Source organism: Rutilus rutilus (assembly GCF_951802725.1).
Source record: "Rutilus rutilus genome assembly, chromosome: 14".
In the NCBI taxonomy this organism is placed as follows: Eukaryota; Metazoa; Chordata; class Actinopteri; order Cypriniformes; family Leuciscidae; genus Rutilus; species Rutilus rutilus.
The window spans coordinates 454,701-480,000 of record NC_140219.1 but is presented as its reverse complement, the minus strand read 5'-3'; the positions used below and the strand labels follow the sequence as shown (position 1 = coordinate 480,000).

The 25,300-nt window shown below is 42.9% G+C and overlaps 2 protein-coding genes across 2 annotated transcripts in view; one reads left to right on the top strand and one right to left on the bottom strand.

The window, feature by feature from the left end:
* znf518b (zinc finger protein 518B) overlaps positions 1-5,534 on the bottom strand; it is a 5,932-nt gene extending 398 nt beyond the window's left edge. Inside the window, exons 1-2 of the mRNA XM_084430268.1 lie at positions 5,326-5,534; positions 1-3,633 (exon numbers count right to left, since the gene is read on the bottom strand). The exon at positions 1-3,633 is cut by the window's left edge and continues 398 nt beyond it. Of these exons, the coding sequence (XP_084286394.1) occupies positions 841-3,504 (2,664 nt within the window). The 5' untranslated portion in view covers positions 3,505-3,633; positions 5,326-5,534 and the 3' untranslated portion in view covers positions 1-840. The remainder of the gene's footprint in view (positions 3,634-5,325) is intronic.
* Positions 5,535-6,860: 1,326 nt separating this feature from the next.
* Positions 6,861-25,131, top strand: wdr1 (WD repeat domain 1). The gene is made up of 15 exons (XM_084429849.1): positions 6,861-7,005; positions 8,449-8,570; positions 9,756-9,846; positions 9,922-10,069; positions 10,569-10,749; positions 12,694-12,771; positions 13,146-13,226; positions 14,814-15,047; positions 16,191-16,280; positions 18,024-18,178; positions 18,443-18,530; positions 19,003-19,113; positions 19,808-19,981; positions 20,199-20,343; positions 24,050-25,131. Exons 1-15 carry the CDS (start codon positions 6,990-6,992, stop codon positions 24,154-24,156), a joined length of 1,821 nt encoding a protein of 606 aa, XP_084285975.1. The 5' UTR covers positions 6,861-6,989; the 3' UTR covers positions 24,157-25,131.
* The last annotated feature ends 169 nt before the right edge of the window (positions 25,132-25,300 follow it).

Here is a 25,300-nt window from a genome sequence, read left to right as displayed (position 1 = left end):
AAAAACACTTGAACTATACGTCATATGTTTGGATTTCACAAAAGACGACGGCCCGGTGTCACAGACAGGGTTTAGAGTAAGCCAGGGTTTAGAGTAAGCCAGGGTTTAGAGTAAGCCAGGGTTTAGAGTAAGCCAAGGTTAGACCTTTATCAGGACATTTAAGAAGCTTTTATAAACGTGCCTTAGAGAAGAAAAAAACATTACTGATGTGCATCTTGAGACAAAACAATGGCAAGATTTGCCTTTAGTTGAAACAGCTCAAACATGCATTTAGTCTGGGACTAGATTAAGCCTTGTCTGTGCATCCGGGGTAAAGTGTGCCAGAGCATTGTGGATCAGACCAAACCTCACCCATGAATCACTGCACACAAATCACCACATCGACGCTGATGTCTAATGAACATCTGTGAAACTGCAAACACATGACGTATACAAACGTGACTTGTGTTTAAAATGAGCCTGTACAATCATGACAAATGATCATCACACAACATCCTAAAACAGACATTAGTGTTGTTTAAAACCTCTTTGTTTCAGTTTTAACATCTACATATTGGCACAGTTCAGTTTTACAGTTTCAAGACAAAGAAGATGTTAGTCATTGCAGCTGTCGAGTGGGACAGGGTAAGTAATGCTGGACAAGTTAAATTTATTGCCAACTAGATACAACTAGTGTAGCTCAAATATGTCAGTCTAATGAAATGTTTATCAGTGTATTAATACTATCGTCCACCAATTAGGGAGTTTTATTGACCATTAAACTTCCAATCTCACACTGGGTCAGGTTTCTCTACAATTGCATCATTATAAAAATCTGATACCAGCATACGAGGGGAAAGTTTAGAAGAGATGTTTGTCCGAGAGTCCGTTGAGGACCAGCTCCACAACCTGATAGTTCTCTCCGTGGACTTTCTTGAGTTTCATCTTGAGCGAAGGCTGTTTCCGCATGGGTTGTTCCCGCTCGTGATCCGTCGAGCGTATCCACTTGAAGTTCTTCAGCGTTTGGACGCCAACATTGAATGTTTGAATTGAAGGATTCGGATGGTTCAGGACCACGACCGGCTGGTTCGGACCGGGAATCTTGACGAGCTGATCCGCTTTCAGAGGAGTTAACCTCAGTTCTCTTTGACCTTTGGATGGGAAACGGGGAAGGCCCGTCTCAACCGACGACGAGGACCGACGTTTTTTGGCTTTTCTCTTTTCCTTTTTGTGTTTTTTACGCGGCGGCGAGTCTTGGATCTTCTCTTGACTTTCACGAAAGTCTCTCTTTAGTATCAGCTTGATGGCGACTGAAGGGCCACCGGACACGTTCTGCTCACTTAACGTGCAGCAGAGAACCGGCCGTGCCGTCAAGCTCTCCTCTCGTACTGGCGCTTCCGGAAGCTTCTTCGAGGCTTCCAACAAAGAACTCGGGATCCTCACCAAAGCTACTTTGGGATACATGCGACGTTGTTGTTGTTGGCAATCCAAGTTCCTTCTAGACTCGCATTCAAAATGTCCCTTGTCTTGATGTGAAATGTTGTCCTTGTCTGATGGGACGACGCTCTGGTTTGGCATCACCAACGGTTGAGCCACCGTCAGGTTTGGAGCTTGTTTTAAAGGACTTGTGTTTAGGGTTTTTCCAGCTGGGGTTTTCACTCGTCCACAAGTCTTTGATAGTGTAGAGCCTTCAGTATTCTCAACCTCTGTCTTAGTTTCTTTGAGGTGCAAAGAAGCATCTTTGTGTTTCTCCTCAAGTTCCTCCTCCTTTTTAATCAGAAAACTACAGACCAGCGATTGCTTTGCACTTCCCACGTCTTCCTTTGGCTCCTTGCTTTGAGTCGAAGCAGGTGTAGGACAGAGAGAGAACACCGAAGAGATCACGGGAAGGCCTTCGGAACTCAACTCTGGGCCCTTGAGAGTCACGACGTCACGAGCCGCCGCTGATCGCTTGCTCCCGGGATCTTTGGGCTTCAGGTTGAACTTGCTCCTGGCTGGTGTCTCTGAAGAACTCTGTGGTTTGTGTACTGAACTAACTGTGCTTGTGATCCTCTGGACATCAGTGGATGATGAAGGCTGCTGCTCTTTGACCTTGTGCGCCACTGAAGACGTGGACGGGCTGACTGGACACCCTTTGGCAGTGGCAGCAACTTGACATTTGAAGGACAGTTTGCCTCCAGTAGTGACTGGTGAAGGTCTTTCCTCAGGCTTCTGGTCTTGCGGGACTCCATTCGGCGGGATCAACCGTAGCTCCAGCTCCCGAGTCCCATTGACATTTTTCACCTCAACCAATTCCACCAAACACCCGGCAGGGATATTGATCTCCTCTGGACAGGACACTGTCAAAGGCTTGTTGTGTTGAATTGGCTGGTTCAACGGCGCTAACAGTTCCACTTGGACACTGGATAACGGACTTGATGTCTCAGCTGATGATCCTACAAGTATTCTGGAGTTTGTCTTTGACTGATTGCTCTTCTCGACAGGGGAGTGCTGTGGACTTCTGATCGGACCACTGGGATTTGTACTCGTTTTCAGCGTTGTAACGTTAATCCCTGTTGTGGACTGACTAGCCCTCTGATCCATTTGGACATTTGGAACATTCCTCTTGGACAAGGGCATGCTAAGCAGTGTTCTGAGCGGAGTGTTCATGTCAACAGGGGGTGGGATCCGGATTCTGGGAATGGTCTTCGAAAGCACAGCCCTTTCAGGGACTCTCGGGCTTTGCCGCACTGGTGCAGTAGAACTAACCTGGACTCTTGCGAATGGGACTTTCAGAGTAGGCTTTTCCGAAGTGGTTATTTTACCAACCACCTTACTTTGACCATCGACACCGAGCAGGGAGTTTGATAGGATGCCGTTTTCCTCCCGTGATCTTAGAACCACTTGAGGCGCGTTGCCTAACGAGTGACTTGCGGTTGAAGTGCAGCTGGGAATAGCACTGGTGAACTGTGTCTTAGAAACCGGAGTTGTATTGGTGACACTTGGCGTTGGCAAACTGAAGGGCACACGTCTACCGCTAGTTTGGCTCACTGCTCGACCAAAAGTAGATGATTTGTTGACTCTGGGTTGACTTCCACTCGGATGTTCGACTTGGGAATTGGGAATTGCACACTGGTCGTTCCCTTCAGGCCAACCTGATATCCCGAGAGTTTCAGGGACGTCTGGCGTGGATACAGTAAAATCCGTTATGAAGCCTTCTTCTGCGTGTCTCTTGTGTATACGAAGAATATGTTTGACCATGTAGTCCCTCCGCACCGCTCCGTACGAGCAGAAGCTACACCTGTACGGGTACGAGCCCGTGTGCGAGACGACGTGTTTCTGAGACTCAGTTTTAGAATAGGAAACGTAACTGCAGAGAGCGCAGGAGAACGTGACCTCTTTATGATGGGAAACGTGCCTCTCAAACAGGTCCGTGTCCTTCGTTGAAAATCGGCATTTTGCACAGCACAGGCGATCAATGTCTTTTTTAGGTATAGCACTGTCCTTGTTGCTCATGAACGCCATGAAACTTTGTTGTGAACGCATAGTCAACACATCAGGTTAACAATCCCTGTTATATTACAGCAAATATAAGCAATCCACACTGGCTGTTTCTTCAAGTAAAGATGCCTTTCTTTAAGCTCAGGAGGTCGAAGGTACGCTGTTAGTTTGTACCTGCATAATGGGGAAAAAAGAGGAAATTAGACAGAAATACATTTCACAAAGTATCAATAAGCAGCAACTGATTAACAAAACCATCTTTCATTGGTTATCTTCTACAAAAACACGTCTATAGAGATCTAAAGGCACTGAAATACTCAAGGCGAAGTTCTTTTTCGCTAAAAAAGAAGTTCAAAATATCTAGCGACACGGATGCAATTTGGCACTCCAGTCAAGTTACGTTTATTTACACAGCACTTTATACAATGGATCACTTTAAAGCAGCAGCTTTTCAGTATTAAACATGGAAAACAGTGTCAGTGTTGCTTCCAGTGAGAATTACAGATTCAGCTTCTACTGTGAAACGGCTCTCCAGTGTGTTACTCGTGGACGTCTAAACGCAAAGAAATAAACACCTCTAAGAAGGCGGAGCCTCTGAGCCACACCCACCTATTATGTAATCGCCACGGACCAATGGTAGTTCGTGAACATTTCAGGATTGTTCGCCTTGGAAAGCTTTTTCGAACTCCAAACGAAATTAGTTTTGGCCTGATTTTGTTTGAAATTACATCAAGCCAGATCATTCTTCGATCTGAGTGAGTTCACGTAGCGTAACAGCGCAGCGCTTCTGGGTTGTACGTCAGAACGGAGGCTCACTATCGGCCGACGCTGGTCATGTGTGTGATGAGAAACCTCAACGGCTGATGACCATCAAGTACGGTGTGCCAGGATTTATGGGTAATAATCTCATACAGTGACAGGACATGGTCTAAAACGTCCAGTTTTGGGTCTACATGTCAAACTCTCGAATATCACCATCAATTTCACTTTTTTAAAATAAGATTTTAAGCTATAAATGTTCAAATCTTTAGTATAGCAATCCTTTGTCCTCCAATGTGTGCAGATGAGTTGCATTCATCACATCTTAACATTTAATTTTGACTTAAAAATGTTCTTCACTAAATTTTCTGAACAATAGTGACTACATTAATCTTTGATATTCAAACCTGTTCACCAATGACAAACTCATGTGCTTGAACATTATTACTTTAAGCAATAATAGCCTAATTTTATATACAAATACAATGTGTAACTGACCTTTTGATTGTCTGTAAATCAGATAAAATAAGAAATTTGTAAGATAAATATAGTCATACGAAAACTGCAAGAATACAGTCAATGTTGTTTAATTAAATGAGTGTCAGTTTCTAGTTAAAATCACAAACACAACTGAACTGCAACTTACAAACTACACTTATATTAATGTGTAGAGCAATCAATCCAATAAATCACTTGGATCTTTTTGTTGATGTTTATTTTCTAAACACTATAAAAAGCACACAAGCACATTTAATAAATAATAAATCGTGCAATTTCTGAGGAAAATTGAGTAATGTTTTTCACAAAAGAAGCAGCACATTATTTATGAGGGCTTATAGTGTGCATTTAAAATGCATTAATAAACCCATATAAGCATGGGCATGCATCTAACGGCTGTGCTCTCTCAGAAGAAAAAGAGGAGGAGGAGATTGGATGAACAGCACACATGTAACCCTCATTTCCCTAAGGCTATGTAAACAAAACGAGCATTCACGCATTTCGTGCGTGCCTAAGTGCTGCGTGTGCTCGTCATGAGCCGAACCCCGCACGCGGCCGCTATGACGCGCGTGCACCAGGCGAAAAACAACAATGCGTTTAAACACTAACCTTGCGTTAAAACTCTCTTCTTCTTCTCAAAAGAGCGATCGGTGCGTTAAATGCGTCCATTGATCGATGTTTTCTTGGCAGCGTCGCGTGCATTGTTTGCTTTTTTCCACCGCTCACCGCTGTGACCGCGCAGATTGTGAGAGAGGGTGCGCGTGCACTGACTGAGCACGTGACGCGACGCGGGCCTCTGATTGGCTGCTGGCTGCAGTAGATCTCTACAGCTCACGCGGGCACCCGCATGTCTCAGTGAGCCAGCACAAGCGTTTGGCTCAAAAACATGTGTTTTCTCGCACTTTACGGCGATTTACCACAGAACACGGATCTCAGAGCATCTGTTCTCGTAAAGTACAGTCTGGTTTAGTCACTAGATTCGTCAGTATTGAAGTTGTACGAGTTCTCAGTTTACATAACATCAACCAAGATGGCGTTCATGCGATAACAGAAGAAAAGACAGGAGCAAGACTGTTATGTGCGATAGTATCTTGAATTCACACGTATTCCAGTTTATCAGAACAAACTTGAGATCTTCTGATGGTTGTTATTATTACATGCTGGTCCATAGTAGTGTAATACACATTCATATATATATATATATATATATATATATATATATATATACACACACACACACACACACACATACATTGTTTAACCGCGCACATAATTTTAAAATCAAAATAGCTTCCCCTCCCTCTTACAGCGCTATGGGCTCTCCTCTGATGACGTGTTTACAGGCGTGAGGGCGTGGCAACCTGTCACTCAAGTGATCCATCAATAGCAAACCACACCCATCCAATCAATTGCCCTACATTTGTTCTTGCTCCAGATGGCAGTGTTGCCAAGTCCGTGTTTTTTATTTTAAATGCTAATTTCAGTGACTGCACTGTAAGCTTGAATGTCAGGGTTTAAATTGCTGCACTAAATCATGTTTATTTCAGCTATATGACACAGATGAGTGTAAAGATGACTCAAGCCTGCTAGAATACACACATGCTCAAACACTGTTTCCTTTATTGCAATGATTCATCATATACAGTAAAGTCAAGTCACCTTTATTTATATAGCGTGTTTTACAATACAGAGTGTTTCAAAGCAGCTTTACAGAGATAACAGGAAAATAATGCAACAAAGTTTGTTTCCAATTTTCATATATAAAGCAATTCCTGTATACAGTAAGAATGATATACAGTCAGCATGTGTGTTCAGGGAGCGAAGTAGTGTATTTTGAAAGAAGGATCAGCTGAATGTACATTATCCCACTTATGGCTGCTAATAAAACATAAGGGATAGGGTTGCAACCAAATAATAATAGTAAGCACTGTATCTTAAAAGGAAAGAGACTTTATATAACTTTATATAATATTATCTTTCGGTAAATATAGATGATAAATATTTTTTTACATTCATTTTAATGGTTTGTGATCATAAACACCATCATCACGCACTTTCTCCCGTTACACGTCACTTCCTCCGGGCGTGTGCGCGCATGTCTGATCGAGCCCGAACCATCTTTACCATATATGGGCAAAGCCGAGCCGTGCGCGCGCCGCCGCCTCTTCCGCGTTCAGTGACGGAAGTGCTCAGATCCGGACGGACCCAAACACACACTCCCTTATTCATTCAATCTTTCAATCTTTCGTTCACCGGAGGGAAATAAAGCCGATATGTCTTACGAGCTGAGTAAGTCACAGTCGTTGTCTGTCTGCTCACTGCGCGTGCGTCTGTGTATATGTATGTGAGTGAGTGAGTGAGTGTGTGTGTGTGTGTGTGTGTTACTGGCCTGTTTTACTCTGCTGAATATCCATGTTCCATATTTCTCCAACGAATACCATGGTAATACCATTACGCGTGTCCAGAAATGTGGTATTGTAATGGGAGGTTATTTTGTGGACGTGTCTGAAGCGCTGCAGTTTAAAGTATGTGTATATTTAACTTACTATGCAGAGGTGAATGTAATTCTATGGTCTATATTTTTGCCCTAAGAGTGTTAAACTGTGATTGTGTGACTCGATCCAAACACTGATTTTTGTGTTGGTTTTGAGAATCATGATCAGTCTGACACCGAGTCGACCAATAGCGTGTTTGGGGCGGGACTACCTGTCAGACTGACCAATGGCAGACGGGGTGTGTTTGAAAAACTGTCGTTATTTCTGCAGTTCAAAACATTAAGAACTTGTAACTGTCACTCAGTAACTGTCAGTGAAACGCGTTAATCCAGACCTGAAGTCCGTCTCTTTAAAGAAGAAGTGAAAGCACTTCTAAATATAAAAGTGTAAAACGTTTAAAGTTCCCTTTGTGGTGTTTTTAATCTGCTTTAAGACAAAGCATGTGTAAATTCATAAGTCGACACCATTGCTGAGTATTTCCTCCTTAAAACTGCAGTGAACCAAAGACAGTCTCAAACACACGCTTTGAAATCGCTGGTGTTTCTGACGTCACAAACTACCTTGTAACCAATCAGATCAATGTGTGATCGTCAACTCTGAGCTGCTGTGAGTGAGTGGAGGCGGGGCTCATTTGCATATTCATATGAAAGGGTGTCGAGTTACATTCAAGATATTTTAAGGAATGAATGATTTTTTTAAGAAAAAAACGCGCACTAAAATCGCTAGAACTCAAAGCTGTCAGGCTAACCAAATTTGAAGTTGATATCACAAAAAATTGAGCCGCTAAAAGAGTTTAAGGTACCGTTTCCATGGTAACGTAACATCCAATTTCGAAACGGTTTTCACAGGATGAATTTTGAGTGTTTACGCTTTTGAATAATACCTCATTTATGATGATTACTAATTAAATTATGTGAATTGGGCGGGTAAAGCCAATTAAAATGCGCGACAAGTGTCTCGCTACCGGGAAACTGACGGTTAACGGGCTACTAGTAAAATTCTTATTTTCTAATTTAAGAAGAAAGTTGTACGCGCTAGAATAAACAGAACGATATCGTCCGCTAGTCGTTAATATAGTTATCTTTATAGTTATCGTTCTTGGTGTGAACGGGCCCTTAAAGTTATTTTAAAGATTTGTCATATTTGTTGTATTACGCTAAAATAAGATGTTCAAGCAACAACTTAAAGAATTTTTCAAGAATTGCACTCAGAATTGATTATTTTCCGTGTCGCGCAGAGCACGTGTTCGCTAGCCTGCCGCACATGGAGAGGGGCGTGGCCAAAGTCCTGGGCGGAGACCCCAAGGGGAACAACTTCCTGTACACCAACGGCAAGAGCGTGATCATCAGGAACATCGAGGTAAGATCCTCATGGAGTCAGGAGTGGAGCGAGATGGAGATTCAAATAATTATTATTTAAAAACTCTACTTTTACAAAATGATGAATAAAGAATGTGCATCAGGTGTGTTTTAATTCCATTTCTGAAGGAAATTATTATTATTCTATTTTAGTCATATAATCCTATGTGTTTCGTACATGCAACTTAATTTTAAACTTAAACTTAAAGAAAGTTCCAGGTTTCCGACTCGTAATTACGACATTGTGATGTTCATGTGCAATCAAATGCGAACTTTATGAAATTATCTGAACCCACCATATGTTTTCTACGAAAAAATTCAGCAAAGTTTTTTTAAACTTTTAACTATATTCAATTTATAAAGGTACTGTAAATAGTTTTTTTTGTTCTTGCATGTGTGATGTGTGAAATATACCATATTTAACATGAGCTGAAGTCAATATATGCAAAGTTGATATTAAGACTTATGGCTGTTTTTTTACAAACTAAGTTGATCATTGATTTTTTTTTTTTTTTTTTTTTTTTGCTTGCTGTCGTGAACACACAAAAATAAATAATGGACATGAGCAATGTTAAATATTTACGCTTGTGCTGCTTATGGTCAAAAATTAGCGCATTGGAAACGAATAGGAAATGAGTTTCCTCTAGTGGAAGCGTTTGGTACTGCGCCCGAACAACATCTCACTGAACGCTCATTTGCTGAGATATTAACCTCACACAACTTGGTCAGATTTATGACTTTGATTTTTCTCCCGGTTTTAGAGGAAAGCGTGTTTTAGAACATATATTTCATATAAAAGATGAAAATAGTATTTAAAAAAAAAAAAGATTTTCATAACAATAAACTTAAAATTCTATAACTTTAAGATTTTAATCTGCCAAGTGTCTTTAAAAAGAGACCAAGATCAAGCATTCAAGATTTACCACAATTTAATCTGGAAATTTTATGCTCAAAAAGTCAATAAATGGATTATAATTACTTTATAAATATAATTTAGGACCATAAAATAAATTCATATATTAGATTAAAAAAACTATCAAAACGAAAATATAGTACATTAATTTAATAATTGGATGGATCGTTTTTTGATGGCCATACGAAGATTGTTGAAGTGATTATATAGTGTATTTTCTGAATGTTGATGGTGTTTCAGTGGCGTTAACTCTTTAATAACTCTCTCCCGCAGAACCCTGCGATCGCAGACGTCTACACCGAACACCCGCATCCGGTGATCGTGGCGAAATACTCTCCCAGCGGATTCTACATCGCGTCCGGCGGTGAGTGCCGACCCGTCCGATCTCCGTCGCGGCGTATTAGCGGCTCTTAACCGTGTCCTCCTCTTTCCCGCGCAGACGTGTCAGGGAAGATCCGCATCTGGGACACGACGCAGAAGGAGCACCTGCTGAAGTACGAGTACCAGCCGTTCGGTGGGAAGATCAAGGACATCGCCTGGACCGAAGACAGCAAGAGAGTGGCCGTGGTGGGGGAGGGGCGAGAGAAGTGAGTGACAGGTGCAGGCCACGCCCCTAAGCCAGCCCGACGCCAGTGCTAACGCTGTCCTAGTGCTGGCCGGTTTACTGGTTCATACCGAATACCGGTGTTTATTTTTGTTATGATATTAATTTTTAATATACCGCAAAACCGGTGTATGCCGCTTAAAGGTGCAGTGTGTAATTTTAGTGGCTTCTAGTGGTGAGGTTGTGAATTGCACCCAACAGAACGCCTCCTGCTGGATCACTTTATAAACACTGCAAACCTGTATTAATACTAGTGTGGAATTTTTCTACAATATTCATTCATGACAATAGGGCGTTCTGCAGTATCAGTAGATAATGTGGTAACACCCAGTCAAACCCCGTCATATACCGTGAAACCGGTATAATTTTGAAATATACAGTGATATCAATTTTTGGTCATATCGCCCAGCGCTGACGCTTTCCTGTGTGTGTGTGTGTGTGTGTGTGTGTGTGTGTGTGTGTGTGTGTGTGTGTGTGTGCAGGTTCGGCGCGGTGTTCCTGTGGGATTCGGGCTCGTCTGTCGGAGAGATCGTGGGTCACAGTAAGATCATCAACAGCGTTGACATTAAACAGACGAGGCCGTATCGTTTGGTCACGGGCAGCGACGACAACTGCACCACCTTCCTCGAGGGCCCACCCTTCAAGTTCAAGTGCACCATGAGCGTAAGTCATGCTCACACTCGTTTACTCTGTAAAGGTGACACATCAGGCCCTTTCTCAACAGGTGTCCCCACAATGTGTGTGTGACATTTCAGCTCAAAAACCCCCCAGATCATTTATTACAGCTTGTCAAATTTGCCCCGTTTTGGGTGTGAACGAGTGTCCCTTTAAATGCAAATGAGCTTTAGCTCCGCCTCCGTCCAGAAGAGGGCGGAGTCTTTACACGAGCTTCAGAAACTCCAGCAATAACACAACAGGCCAATCTCACTCATCCAGAATCCCAGAATCACCAGTAGCGAGTGCAGCCTTACGGAGAGACTCAGGAAGAGCTTCTGAATGTTAGTGGAGACATTTCTGTAGTTGTTGTGGAGTTACATGAGGGGCTTTCGCACAGGATAGTTATAGGAACGGGCCACCAGGATGGTTCCCTGAGAACTAATGGTTCCACTAGGAACCTTTTCCTGCTTGCATTCGAACTCTGAAGAGACGTGAGACACGCTGGTTGTAGTGACTTTTATTTTGACGACGCTGAGAACGACGGCTCGCGTTCTCCTGTTCATCAGTGTACGATCTGTCCAACAGTCCTGTCCTGTAAAGACAGAGGCTGAGAGTCCCAGTAATCCCACTCCTTTAACTCCCGATAGAGAGAACAGGACTGGCAGGAATCTCTCGCTGCTGATGTCATCATCATAACCTTTAAAGCTAAAGTCAATGAACTCTACCTTAGTTTTTCATGTCATGTTATGTAAGGACATAAGATCAGCTGATCTTAAACAGATTCTTACATTTGTAATCCCACATGTGTCGGTAGAAGCACGGATTACAGCACTTGCACACGGGGAAGATTCTCATGATATGTCCCCTTTAAGATGATTAAAGATAAGCTAAACAGCTCAGATGAAGAGGAGGCGAGGCCCTCATCAAGCTTGTGCTGATGATTAACTGTCATACAAAAAAATTTGATTAATGGCTTAATTCTGTTGTGTTTGAGTCAGTGCAAGCTTACTTGAAGTCCTATATAATACACATTTTAATAAAATGAGTCCTCATGATTTACTTGTTGCTGTTTATATAATTATTTAAATATGAGTAAAGCTCTTTATTTATTTTGTGCATATTTATGGCATTTCTTAAAACCCTTAAAATTCTCTTATTTGAATTAAATTTGCGCTTCACAATTATTGTAGTTATCTCTAATAACTGTGATTAGAATAAATAACCTCGATCCGACGATTAATCAAAAACTGCACCCGGCCTAACCATAGTAACCATAGTAACCACCATAGTAACCCTGCGTATGAGGGAATGCTGGTTCTGTAAAGTCATGGAAAGGAATGAAATCTTGAGTGGAGATCTGGTGTGTTTATAGAGGACGAGCCGCTCCTACCCTGACGATCACTATCTGCTCATTTCTCACACGCACACTTTTTTTGTTTCTTTAGAGTCGCATTAAAGGGAAGTTGTGCTGGTCTTTTTTTTTTTTTTTCTTCTCTGGAACCATTTGGAATTGATTCGTAGAATTAAACTGATTCTTAGAAATGAATCAGATTCATATTTACCAAGTCTAATGCCACTTATAAATCAGAGAAGATATTTTTAGTAACAAAGAATCTCTAAGTATTTGCTCTGAAACTTAAAAGAGTCATATTTTCATCAAGCAGTCGTCGCTGCCAGTTCAGATTGTGTTAAAGTCAGCATGATCGCGCTGGTCTTCTCTCCTCGTGTATCCAGTGAAGCGCTTCTGGGACAAGAACACATGTGGGCGGGGCTTGATTGTGTCTGTGGGGAATTGATTGGATGGTTGTGGTTTCCTATTGGCTGATGTCATGTGAGTGACAGGTTATAGCCCCGCCCACATCATCAGAGAAGAGACGCTGCAAGAGGAAGTTATTCTGATTCATAATTACTGTGGTGTGTGTGTGTGTGTGTGTGTGTGTGTGTTTGCAGGATCACAGTCGCTTCGTGAACTGTGTGCGCTTCTCTCCTGACGGGAACCGCTACGCATCGGCTGGTGCTGACGGACAGGTGAGACGCGGAGGGCTTACTCCACTCTGGTACTGATGGAGTTCTGGTTCCTGCCGCCTTTGGCTTTTATCTTGCTCAGTCAGGGACATTTAACTTAATATTCATCAATATTATTGATCTCCTGCATTGACACCATTATATGAGAACTGAACTGAGCTGAGCTGGACGATGGATATATATATATATAAATAAATGAATTAAATTAAGAACTTTTTTACAACAAAAATGAACATCACTGAGCTGACTTAAGCTGGACTGGGACGCTGTTTTCTTCTGGAAACAAACGGTGTTGCATCATTCTCCTGTTATCTCTGTAAAGCTGCTCTGAAACACTTATTTTGCCTTGTTCACTCTTGTTTCTTCCTCCGGTCCAGATTTTCCTGTACGATGGGAAGAGCGGAGAGAAGCTGGGATCTCTGGGAGGAGAGAAGGCTCATGACGGGGGCATTTACGCGGTGAGTGTTGGGCATTTACACACCAGATCATGCGTTAGTGATGGGATACGCTCTGTGCACGAACACTGCTGACGTGCTTCCGGTAGAATCTCAGCCAGCGTCTTTACTTCCGCATAGCGCGTTCTCTAGCGGAGTGTGCTAGTGGAGTGGGCTAGTGGAGTGGGCTAGCGGAGTGGGCTAGCGGAGTGGGCTAACGGAGTGTGCTAGCGGAGTGTGCTAGCGGAGTGTGCTAGCGGCGGAGTGGGCTAGTGGAGTGGGCTAGCGGAGTGGGCTAGCGGAGTGGGCTAGCAGCAAAACTTTCATAAAATGAATTTTCTCAGAAACGGAGACAATGATTTTAGAAACCGATTCGCTTGTCGGATTTCGCATGATATGAGAGAATGCTCACCCTCAAAGTTGTCGATGTAGCTCGAAAAATATGATTTAAAGCCCTTCTCTTTCTTACTCTCAGGTGTGACGGCTACCTGCCTCACGATACGGTTAACATCACTACATTACCGCTGAAAGTTCTTGTAAACAGAGACTGTAATTTGCCATTATCTCCACCGAATGCAAAACCGGCTTCCGGCGCGTCACTGGATGTAACGGAGACAGAACGTGGAAGCGATCGTGTATAGAGCCCATTGACGGCTCAGTCGGACTGAAAAGCCTTCATATAAACGCCTTAATCGATCCGCTTGAGCTCGATCCCAGTGAAGTCTCGATCAGATTGAAAGGAGTGATTTATTCCAGAGAACATGTAAACACTTGATCGGACCGAGATCCGAAACTGAAAGGACTGCGCATGTGCGATGACGTAGAAATAGCGTAATGACGTTGAGATAGTGGCTGAAACAGCGGCACAACGGCTCATATGATCATTATCTCCAAATTATGACCAGAAATGGATAAATATTAAGTCTGCTGTTTAAAACAAATAAAGAACTAATGTATGAATAGTTATTATGCGCAAACATCAGGAAACTCTGTATATTCGTGCAGTGTGCGCATGTCAGAATATATTCCGATCAGAAGCTTGTGATACACACACACACACACATCAGCCGTAAGCTTGTGACACACACACACACACACACACACACACACACACACACACACACACATCAGCCGATCACATGTTCAGCGCTCCTGTAAACGCTCAGACTCATCAACAGGAATGAATCAGTCCGACTGAAACAGAAGCTGAGCCTGTAAACGCAGCCAGGATGAGGATGAGGATGAGGATGATTACAATTTTAGTCATTACTTACAGAGCCTCTCCTGGTCACGCACCCTCTACATCCCGGGTTTACTACACGCACACGCCCCGGCCGGTCTCAGGTCCTCAGGCCGTGACCTTTAACCCTTCCCAGAACACGGTGTGTGTGGCCTCAACTCTCCCTTCAGACTGAGAACTATGGCTTCTGTGGAAGCTTTTAAAAAGCTTTTAATTAACCATATGGTTTGGCCTTTATTACATGTCTATGGTGTTTGATGGTATTTGTTCAGCTGTTATTTTATTCGTTTTTTATTATTATTATTAATATTATTATTATTTAAATGTTTGACTGTAAAGCACTGTGTGACCCTTCCTTGTCTCTTCCTCAGGTGAGCTGGAGTCCCGACAGCACGCAGCTGATCTCCGCATCGGGGGATAAGACGGTGAAGCTGTGGGACGTGGGCACTGGGACAGGGGTCACGACCTTTAACCTGGGCTCAGATGTGCTGGACCAGCAGCTGGGCTGCTTGTGGCAGAAGAATCACCTGCTCAGTATTTCTCTGTCAGGGTTCATCAACTACCTGGACAAGAGCAACCCCGACCGGCCCCTGCGCACCATCAAGGTGAGACCGAAATCATCAAAAATGACTGAAATGCAATATCATATTCATAACTATGTTTTCAGTGGTGAATAAAGACCTTGCATAATAAACCATTATACTTTATTAGCTTAGAATGAGCATTTCTCTCTACACACACCGCGGGTCCGCTTACATCCACATGTTTCTACGGTGGCCCTGAGCGGACAAACGTGTTTCGTCACTATGTTGTTCTTCATGATAAGAAGCTTCAGCTAAAGTCAGCGGATACAGCACTGACACCATGATGAACAATAACATCGTTTTACTGAATAATTAAGTAAACATAATGTCTTAATTTATCTTTGTAAAGAAACCGCTTAACTGGCGACTCTCTGCTGTCTCAGACGACGACATCACTTCCTGTCGGCCACCGGGTGCAATTCACAACCTCACCACTAGATGCGCTAAAACTTACACACTGCACCTTTAAACAAACAGTTCTTCATTTACCTTTGCATTGCAAATGAGCAGAGAAGTCCAAACTGTGCATCATGAGGTTTGAGTGACAGTTTGAGGAGCCAATGGAGTTACGAGGTTTAGTCACAAGCTTTTTAATACTTTTCATTGGTTAAATATTTCCAAAATCCACATACTTACATAAAGGATAACCAATAGTAAAGATTTTTGATAAAAATATGAATAGATACAAGCTTTTCATTCTGTATAATACTGCTGTACTGTAAAAAAGAAAAAGGTTTTAATTATACTTCAATTATAACTTTTGAGACTAAACAATTGAGTATTTAATACAAAATTACTTAATTTTATGGTACAAGTGACAGTTACAATGTCAGTAGAGTAATGGAGAAATATTTTTTGCATCATTAAGATGCTATTATAGATTATACTAATATATATATATATATATATATATATATATTTTTTTTTTTTTATTTCAGGCAAATTTTTTGTTGTGTGTTTTTGTAAATTTTATTTTATTTAAAATGCGTAATATAGCTTTTATTATGTTTTTATTTTAGTTTTAGTCAGTGTAGTACATCAACTAGATGAAAATAAGAAATTTTGCTTTTGGCAAAGTTATTTATATTTTGTTTTAATATATTAAGGAATGAAAATGTTATTTTATGTTCTTAGTTAATTGTGGTTGTTGTGTGTTTGTTTCAGGGTCACACCAAATCCATCCAGTGCCTGACGGTTCATAAAGCGGACGGACGACTGAACATCTACTCTGGCAGTCATGATGGACACATTAATATCCTTCAACTCAATCTGCTTTATTTCTGTAGCGCTTTACAGTTTCAAGCAGCTTCACAGTAACACAGGGAGATAACTCAATCAGTGATGCAAACTTCAGATATGAGACTAATTCTAATGAAGACAGGAGTCATTAGTCAGATTAGTCTGGGGGTCCAGTGCGCGGGGTCCAGTGCGCGGGGTCCAGTGGGGGGGGGGGGGTCCAGTGCGGGGGGGGTCCAGTGCGGGGGGGGTCCAGTGCACGGGGTCCAGTGCGGGGGGGGGTCCAGTGCGGGGGGGGGTCCAGTGCGCGGGGTCCAGTGCGCGGGGGGTCCAGTGCGCGGGGTCCAGTGCGGGGGGGGGTCCAGTGCGCGGGGTCCAGTGCGGGGGGTCCAGTGCGGGTGGTCCAGTGCGCGGGGTCCAGTGCGGGGGGTCCAGTGCGCGGGGTCCAGTGCGGGGGGTCCAGTGCGGGTGGTCCAGTGCGCGGGGTCCAGTGCGCGGGGTCCAGTGCGCGGGGTCCAGTGCGGGTGGTCCAGTGCGGGGGGTCCAGTGCGCGGGGTCCAGTGCGGGGGGGGGTCCAGTGCGCGGGGTCCAGTGCGGGGGGTCCAGTGCGGGGGGTCCAGTGCGGGTGGTCCAGTGCGCGGGGTCCAGTGCGGGGGGTCCAGTGCGCGGGGTCCAGTGCGGGGGGTCCAGTGCGCGGGGTCCAGTGCGCGGGGTCCAGTGCGCGGGGTCCAGTGCGCGGGGTCCAGTGCGGGTGGTCCAGTGCGGGGGGTCCAGTGCGCGGGGTCCAGTGCGCGGGGTCCAGTGCGCGGGGTCCAGTGCGCGGGGTCCAGTGCGCGGGGTCCAGTGCGGGTGGTCCAGTGCGGGTGGTCCAGTGCGCGGGGTCCAGTGCGCGGGGTCCAGTGCGCGGGGTCCAGTGCGGGGGGTCCAGTGCGGGTGGTCCAGTGCGTGGGGTCCAGTGCGCGGGGTCCAGTGCGGGGGGGGGTCCAGTGCGGGGGGTGGTCCAGTGCGGGGGGGGGTCCAGTGCGGGGGGGGGTCCAGTGCGCGGGGTGGTCCAGTGCGGGGGGGGGTCCAGTGCGGGGGGGGGTCCAGTGCGCGGGGTCCAGTGCGCGGGGTCCAGTGCGGGGGGGGTCCAGTGCGCGGGGTCCAGTGCGCGGGGTCCAGTGCGCGGGGTCCAGTGCGGGGGGGGGTCCAGTGCGGGGGGGGGTCCAGTGCGGGGGGTGGTCCAGTGCGGGGGGGGGTCCAGTGCGGGGGGGGGTCCAGTGCGCGGGGTCCAGTGCGCGGGGTCCAGTGCGGGGGGGGTCCAGTGCGCGGGGTCCAGTGCGCGGGGTCCAGTGCGCGGGGTCCAGTGCGGGTGGTCCAGTGCGCGGGGTCCAGTGCGGGGGGGGTCCAGTGCGCGGGGTCCAGTGCGGGTGGTCCAGTGCGCGGGGTCCAGTGCGCGGGGTCCAGTGCGGGGGGTCCAGTGCGGGTGGTCCAGTGCGCGGGGTCCAGTGCGGGGGGGGTCCAGTGCGGGGGGGGTCCAGTGCGCGGGGTCCAGTGCGCGGGGTCCAGTGCGGGTGGTCCAGTGCGCGGGGTCCAGTGCGCGGGGTCCAGTGCGGGGGGTCCAGTGCGGGTGGTCCAGTGCGCGGGGTCCAGTGCGGGGGGTCCAGTGCGGGTGGTCCAGTGCGGGGGGGGTCCAGTGCGCGGGGTCCAGTGCGCGGGGTCCAGTGCCTGGGGGTCCAGTGTGGGGTCTGTGTGTCTTTCCTTGACGCTGCGTCTGCACATTACTGGGACTCTGAGACCGGAGAGAACGAGCAGTTTCTGGGGAAGGGCCACTCTAACCTGGTGTCCCGGATGGCGGTGGACGACGCGGGCCGGCTGGTGTCCTGCAGTATGGACGACACCGTCCGCTACACCGACCTGAGCAAGAGAGAGTACAGGTGAGCGCATGACTGTCAATCACACACACACACAAATCCCATAATGAGAAGTTATTTTCAGATTATCAGTTATTATTACTTACAGAATCATATTGTTTTTGGATATTGAATCATATTCATATTGGCGGAAACGGGCTTCTGTACTACAGATAGATGTCTTCAGGAGTAAACAATCAAATACTGCAATGACAATTTTTTTCTCATATTATGATGATCTTGTTGAAGCTCATAATGCTTGTGTGTGTGTGTGTGTGTGTGTGTTAGTGCGTCTGATATGATCAAAATGGACATGCAGCCGAAGTGTGTGAGTGTCGGTCCAGGAGGCCTCGCCGTCACTGTGTGTATTGGACAGGTACAGAAACACACACACACACACACACACACACACACACACACACACACACAATGGCAAATACAAACTAAAATCTGTGGGTGAAAAAAATGATCAAGTGAGTTTGAGCTTAAAACAAGAATTCCCTTTGAATTAAGATTATTTTTCTGACTCGATTGGCAGATATTTGTTCTTGTTTGAAGCCCAAACTCACTTCATTGATACATTTCATAAAACAAGTCTTAATATCTTCAGTCATTCTGCTGTTTCTCCAGTAAATGTGTCTTGATTTAAGAATGTTTAGATATTTGTGCTGGAAAACGAGACAGAAACACTGAGGAGGAACATCATTATTTGCTGTGCAGTAGTTCATTTAGTCTAATTTTGCCATAAAACACACACAACGAGCCCTACACATGACTAATGGACCAGCAGTGTGTGTTCGTGGTGTTCCTGTAGATGAAGTGATGCAGTAATAGGTGTTTGTGTGCAGCTGGTCCTGCTGAAGGATAAGAAGAAGCTCTTCACGCTGGACTCTCTGGACTACGAGCCCGAAGCTGCTGCTGTTCACCCAGGGGGCGGAGCCGTGGCTGTGGGCGGAGCCGTGAGTCACCAATCACAGGCCTCGCAATATTAGCATAAGAACTCTAGCGCTTCTCCAGTCAGATGTAGGGTTGGCTATCGTTTTAATTTTAACGATTCCGATTCCAATTCCAATTTCGATTCTGCTTATCGATTCCGATAAATAAATAAAAAAAACTTAAAATATTATTCACATTTAGTCTTATTGCAGAACGAGTGAATCTTCTCTGTCTTCTGTTGTTTGTTAGTGTTATAGAGACGGCAGGAATATTAGTGTTATTATAGAGCAGGAATATTAGTGTTATTATGAATATTAGTGTTATTATAGAGCAGGAATATTAGTGTTATTATGAATATTAGTGTTATTATAGAGCAGGAATATTAGTGTTATTATGAATATTAGTGTTATTATAGAGCAGGAATATTAGTGTTATTATGAATATTAGTGTTATTATAAAGCAGGAATATTAGGCTGCTGTCCCTTTAAGAGCGGCACGGATCCAATACGCTGATACTCATGAACACAGGAAACAGAGTCTCTCGCGCTTCACTGGTTTAAACTCATATTGAAATGCTTACAAAGGAATCGATAAGAGGAATCAAAATGTTACATTGATATCAAGTATCTGATTCCCAGCCCTCTTCTGAAGTGATGAATCTCTGGACCTCGTCAGATCGAGTGAGTTGTTCTGATGAAGATGATGTTGTGTGTGTAGGACGGGAAGGTGCGCCTGTACTCTGTTCAGGGAAACACCCTGAAGCATGATGGGAAGGTGCTGGAGGTCCAGGGACCCGTGACGGACATGTGCTACTCGAAGGATGGAGCGTTCCTGGCCGTGACGGATGAGAAGAAGGTCGTCACGGTTTTCACCGTCGCTGACGGATACACGGTAAACTCACCGACGCACATCAGTAACGAACTATTGTGCATCCTCATGGACACGTCTGTCTTCTTCAGTGGTGTTGTATTGATAATCTTGCCTGTGTTGATGCCGACTGCATGAGTGTTGGCACAGGTGTGAGTTTTCAGTGAGTTTTTCTGAAAACTCATTATTGTCGATCTCAGCCTCAGATCAGTGGTGTGAGTGTGAGGTGTGTGTGTTTCAGGAGAAGAACGAGTTCTACGGTCACCATGCGAAGGTGGTGTGTCTGTCCTGGTCCCCTGATAACGAGCACTTCGCCACCGGTGGGATGGACATGATGGTGTACGTGTGGACCGTCAGCGACCCCGACAAGAGGATCAAGCTTCCAGGTACTGACCGGTTCTGGACTTACTTATGGAGCCAGAATGCATTTAGCAATTTTTAGCACAAGTACATATAAAGAATCTTTTATAGAATTTTACTTTTTTTTTTCTTTCTTTCTTCTTCTTCTTCTTATTATTATTATTTTTTGGTCTAAGTTTGTTTTAATTATGTTATACTTATGTCATTACGCTATTTCAACATCATTACGCTATTTCTACGTCATTATGTTATTTCTACGTCATTACGCTATTTCAATATCATTACGCTATTTCTACGTCATTACGCTATTTCTACGTCATTGCCTATTTCTACGTCATTACGCTATTTCTACGTCATTATGTTATTTCTACGTCATTACGCTATTTCAATATCATTACGCTATTTCTACGTCATTACGCTATTTCTACGTCATTACGCTATTTCTATGTCATTAAGCTATTTCTACGTCATTACGCTATTTCAACATCATTACGCTATTTCTACGTCATTGCCTATTTCTACGTCATTACGCTATTTCTACGTCATTACGCTATTTCTACGTCATTAAGCTATTTCTACGTCATTACGCTATTTCTACATCATTACGCTATTTCTACATCATTACGCTATTTCAACGTCATTACGCTATTTCAACATCATTGTGCCATTTCTACGTCATTACACTATTTCTACGTCATTACGCTATTTCTACGTCATTACACTATTTCAAAATCATTACGCTATTTCAACATCATTACGCTATTTCTACATCATTACGCTATTTCAACGTCATTACGCTATTTCAACATCATTGTGCCATTTCTACGTCATTACACTATTTCTACGTCATTACGCTATTTCTACGTCATTACACTATTTCAAAATCATTACGCTATTTCAACATCATTACGCTATTTCTACATCATTACGCTATTTCTGCGTCATTACGCTATTTCTACATCATTACGCTATTTCTACGTCATTAAGCTATTTCTACGTCATTACGCTATTTCTACATCATTACGCTATTTCTACATCATTACGCTATTTCAACGTCATTACGCTATTTCAACATCATTGTGCCATTTCTACGTCATTACACTATTTCTACGTCATTACGCTATTTCTACGTCATTACACTATTTCAAAATCATTACGCTATTTCAACATCATTACGCTATTTCTACATCATTACGCTATTTCTGCGTCATTAAGCTATTTCTACGTCATTACGCTATTTCTACGTCATTAAGCTATTTCTACGTCATTACGCTATTTCTACATCATTACGCTATTTCTACATCATTACGCTATTTCTGCGTCATTACGCTATTTCTACATCATTACGCTATTTCTACGTCATTAAGCTATTTCTACGTCATTACGCTATTTCTACATCATTACGCTATTTCTACATCATTACGCTATTTCAACGTCATTACGCTATTTCAACATCATTGTGCCATTTCTACGTCATTACGCTATTTCTACATCATTACGCTATTTCTACGTCATTACGCTATTTCTACATCATTACGCTATTTCTACATCATTACGCTATTTCAACGTCATTACGCTATTTCAACATCATTGTGCCATTTCTACGTCATTACACTATTTCTACGTCATTACGCTATTTCTACGTCATTACACTATTTCAAAATCATTACGCTATTTCAACATCATTACGCTATTTCTACATCATTACGCTATTTCTGCGTCATTACGCTATTTCTACATCATTACGCTATTTCTACATCATTACACTATTTCAACATCATTACGCTATTTCTACATCATTACGCTATTTCTACATCATTACACTATTTCAACATCATTACGCTATTTCAACATCATTACGCTACTTCTACATCATTACGCTATTTCTACATCATTACGCTATTTCTACATTACGCTATTTCTACATCATTACGCTATTTCTACATCATTACGCTATTTCTACATCATTACGCTATTTCTACATCATTACACTATTTCAACATCATTACGCTACTTCTACATCATTACGCTATTTCTACATCATTACGCTATTTCTACATCATTACGCTATTTCTACATCATTACGCTATTTCTGCGTCATTACGCTATTTCAACATCATTACGCTATTTCTACATCATTACGCTATTTCAACATCATTACGCTATTTCTACATCATTACGCTATTTCTACATCATTACGCTATTTCTGCGTCATTACGCTATTTCTACATCATTACGCTATTTCAACATCATTACGCTATTTCAACATCATTACGCTATTTCTACATCATTACGCTATTTCTACATCATTACGCTATTTCAACATCATTACGCTATTTCTACATCATTACGCTATTTCTACATCATTACGCTATTTCTGCGTCATTACGCTATTTCTACATCATTACGCTATTTCTACATCATTACGCTATTTCTGCGTCATTACACTATTTCAACATCATTACGCTATTTCTACATCATTACGCTATTTCTGCGTCATTACGCTATTTCTACATCATTACGCTATTTCTACATCATTACGCTATTTCTACATCATTACACTATTTCAACATCATTACGCTATTTCTACATCATTACGCTATTTCTACATCATTACACTATTTCAACATCATTACGCTATTTCAACATCATTACGCTACTTCTACATCATTACGCTATTTCTACATCATTACGCTATTTCTACATTACGCTATTTCTACATCATTACGCTATTTCTACATCATTACGCTATTTCTACATCATTACGCTATTTCTACATCATTACACTATTTCAACATCATTACGCTACTTCTACATCATTACGCTATTTCTACATCATTACGCTATTTCTACATCATTACGCTATTTCTACATCATTACGCTATTTCTGCGTCATTACGCTATTTCTACATCATTACGCCATTTCTACGTCATTACACTATTTCTACGTCATTACGCTATTTCTACGTCATTACACTATTTCAACATCATTACGCTATTTCAACATCATTACGCTACTTCTACATCATTACGCTATTTCTACATCATTACGCTATTTCTACATCATTACGCTATTTCTACATCATTACACTATTTCTACGTCATTACGCTATTTCTACATCATTACACTATTTCTACATCATTACACTATTTCAACATCATTACGCTACTTCTACATCATTACACTATTTCTACATCATTACGCTATTTCTACATCATTACGCTATTTCTGCGTCATTACGCTATTTCTACATCATTACGCTATTTCTACATCATTACACTATTTCTACGTCATTACGCTATTTCTACATCATTACACTATTTCTACATCATTACACTATTTCAACATCATTACGCTACTTCTACATCATTACACTATTTCTACATCATTACGCTATTTCTACATCATTACGCTATTTCTACATCATTACACTATTTCAACATCATTGCGCTATTTCAACATCGTTGTGCCATTTCTACGTCATTACGACCATGTCTACATTACGCTAATTCTACGTCATTGCGACCATTTCTACGTCATTACGCTATTTCAACGTCATTACGACCATGTCTACATTACGCTAATTCTACGTCATTGCGACCATTTCTACGTCATTACGCTATTTCTACATCATAGACTTTAGTTCACTTTAGACATTTGGTTGCATGTAAACGTAGCCACTGCTGACTTCAGTAAATGAAGAGTGTGTGTGTGTGTGTGTGTGTTCGCAGACACCCATCGGCTGCATCACGTCAGCGGTCTGGCCTGGCTGAACGCCAACACGCTCGTCACGACGTCTCACGACGCCTGCATCAAACAGTGGACTCTGAAAATCTGAGACTGCGACTCTGAGATCACCAGGAACACACTCTCGCTCTCACTGTCTTTCTGTCGCTCTTCCTCTTTTCCTCAGTCTGTTCATCACCTGCTGCTCTCCGTCTGCTCTCGCTTCTCCGGCGGGTCCGTGTGGAAGCACTTTCACACCACATCACAGGAAAACATCTGGAAATCAGGGTTATAAAGGTGAAATATAATATACTTAGTCGAAATTATTAAGAAATTTACACAAGTCAAAATTATCACATGCTAAGCTGAAATTGCTATTAAGTTGAAAATGGTTAAAAAAGTCATAATTATATTTAAAAAAAAAAAGTGTGACAAATTTTGACATTTTTACTTGAGGCAATTTCGACTAAGTTGAAGTATAATATACTAAATTGAAATTGTGTAGAAATAAAGAGCTGAAATTGACTTGAAAGTCATAATTATGTCTCAATTGTCAATTAACATACTAAGGAGAAATTTACACGGACTTACAAAGTCAAAACTGACTTGACTTCATAATTATAACAAAAAGTCTAAATTGACATATTAAGATGAGATTTATTTAATTAAAGCATGATTCTCGTGTGGTGTAAACGGGCTTCCGTAGGAAATCAGCAATAGAACGCACAGACAGACAGACATCCAACACTTGACCTTCCAGAACAAAACATGTGACCAGAGTCTGTGTCATGTGACATTCCAGAAGCAGGGGTCAGAGTTCACGAGGTGTTCCTGAACCCTGATGTGGCCGTGAGAACGTTAGGGAGCAATAATCAAACAAATAGCAGATCGTGTGAGTGTGTGTGTGTGTGTGTGTGTGTGTGTGAGAGAGAGAGAGAGAGAGCTTGAGCGACAGTGTTTCGCTCTCTTCTAACCCTACCTTGATGTTTATTTACTGTGTTTTTGTTGGATGTCTCTGGTTCATTTTTCATTGGGTGGATGTGATTCATAATTATATTAATAATGATAATAAAACACTTTTTATGCACTTTCTTCTGTCCAGTTTGTGTCTTAAAACTGATTCACAAACACTCATACACTGGTGAAGTGCAGGTCATGTTTTTCCTCAGTATTTTTGTCTTTTTTTTCCCCAGGACAAATATGAAACATTCTTAAATAAAGATGCATTTACTCTCCCAATTGGCAGATTTTTTTTA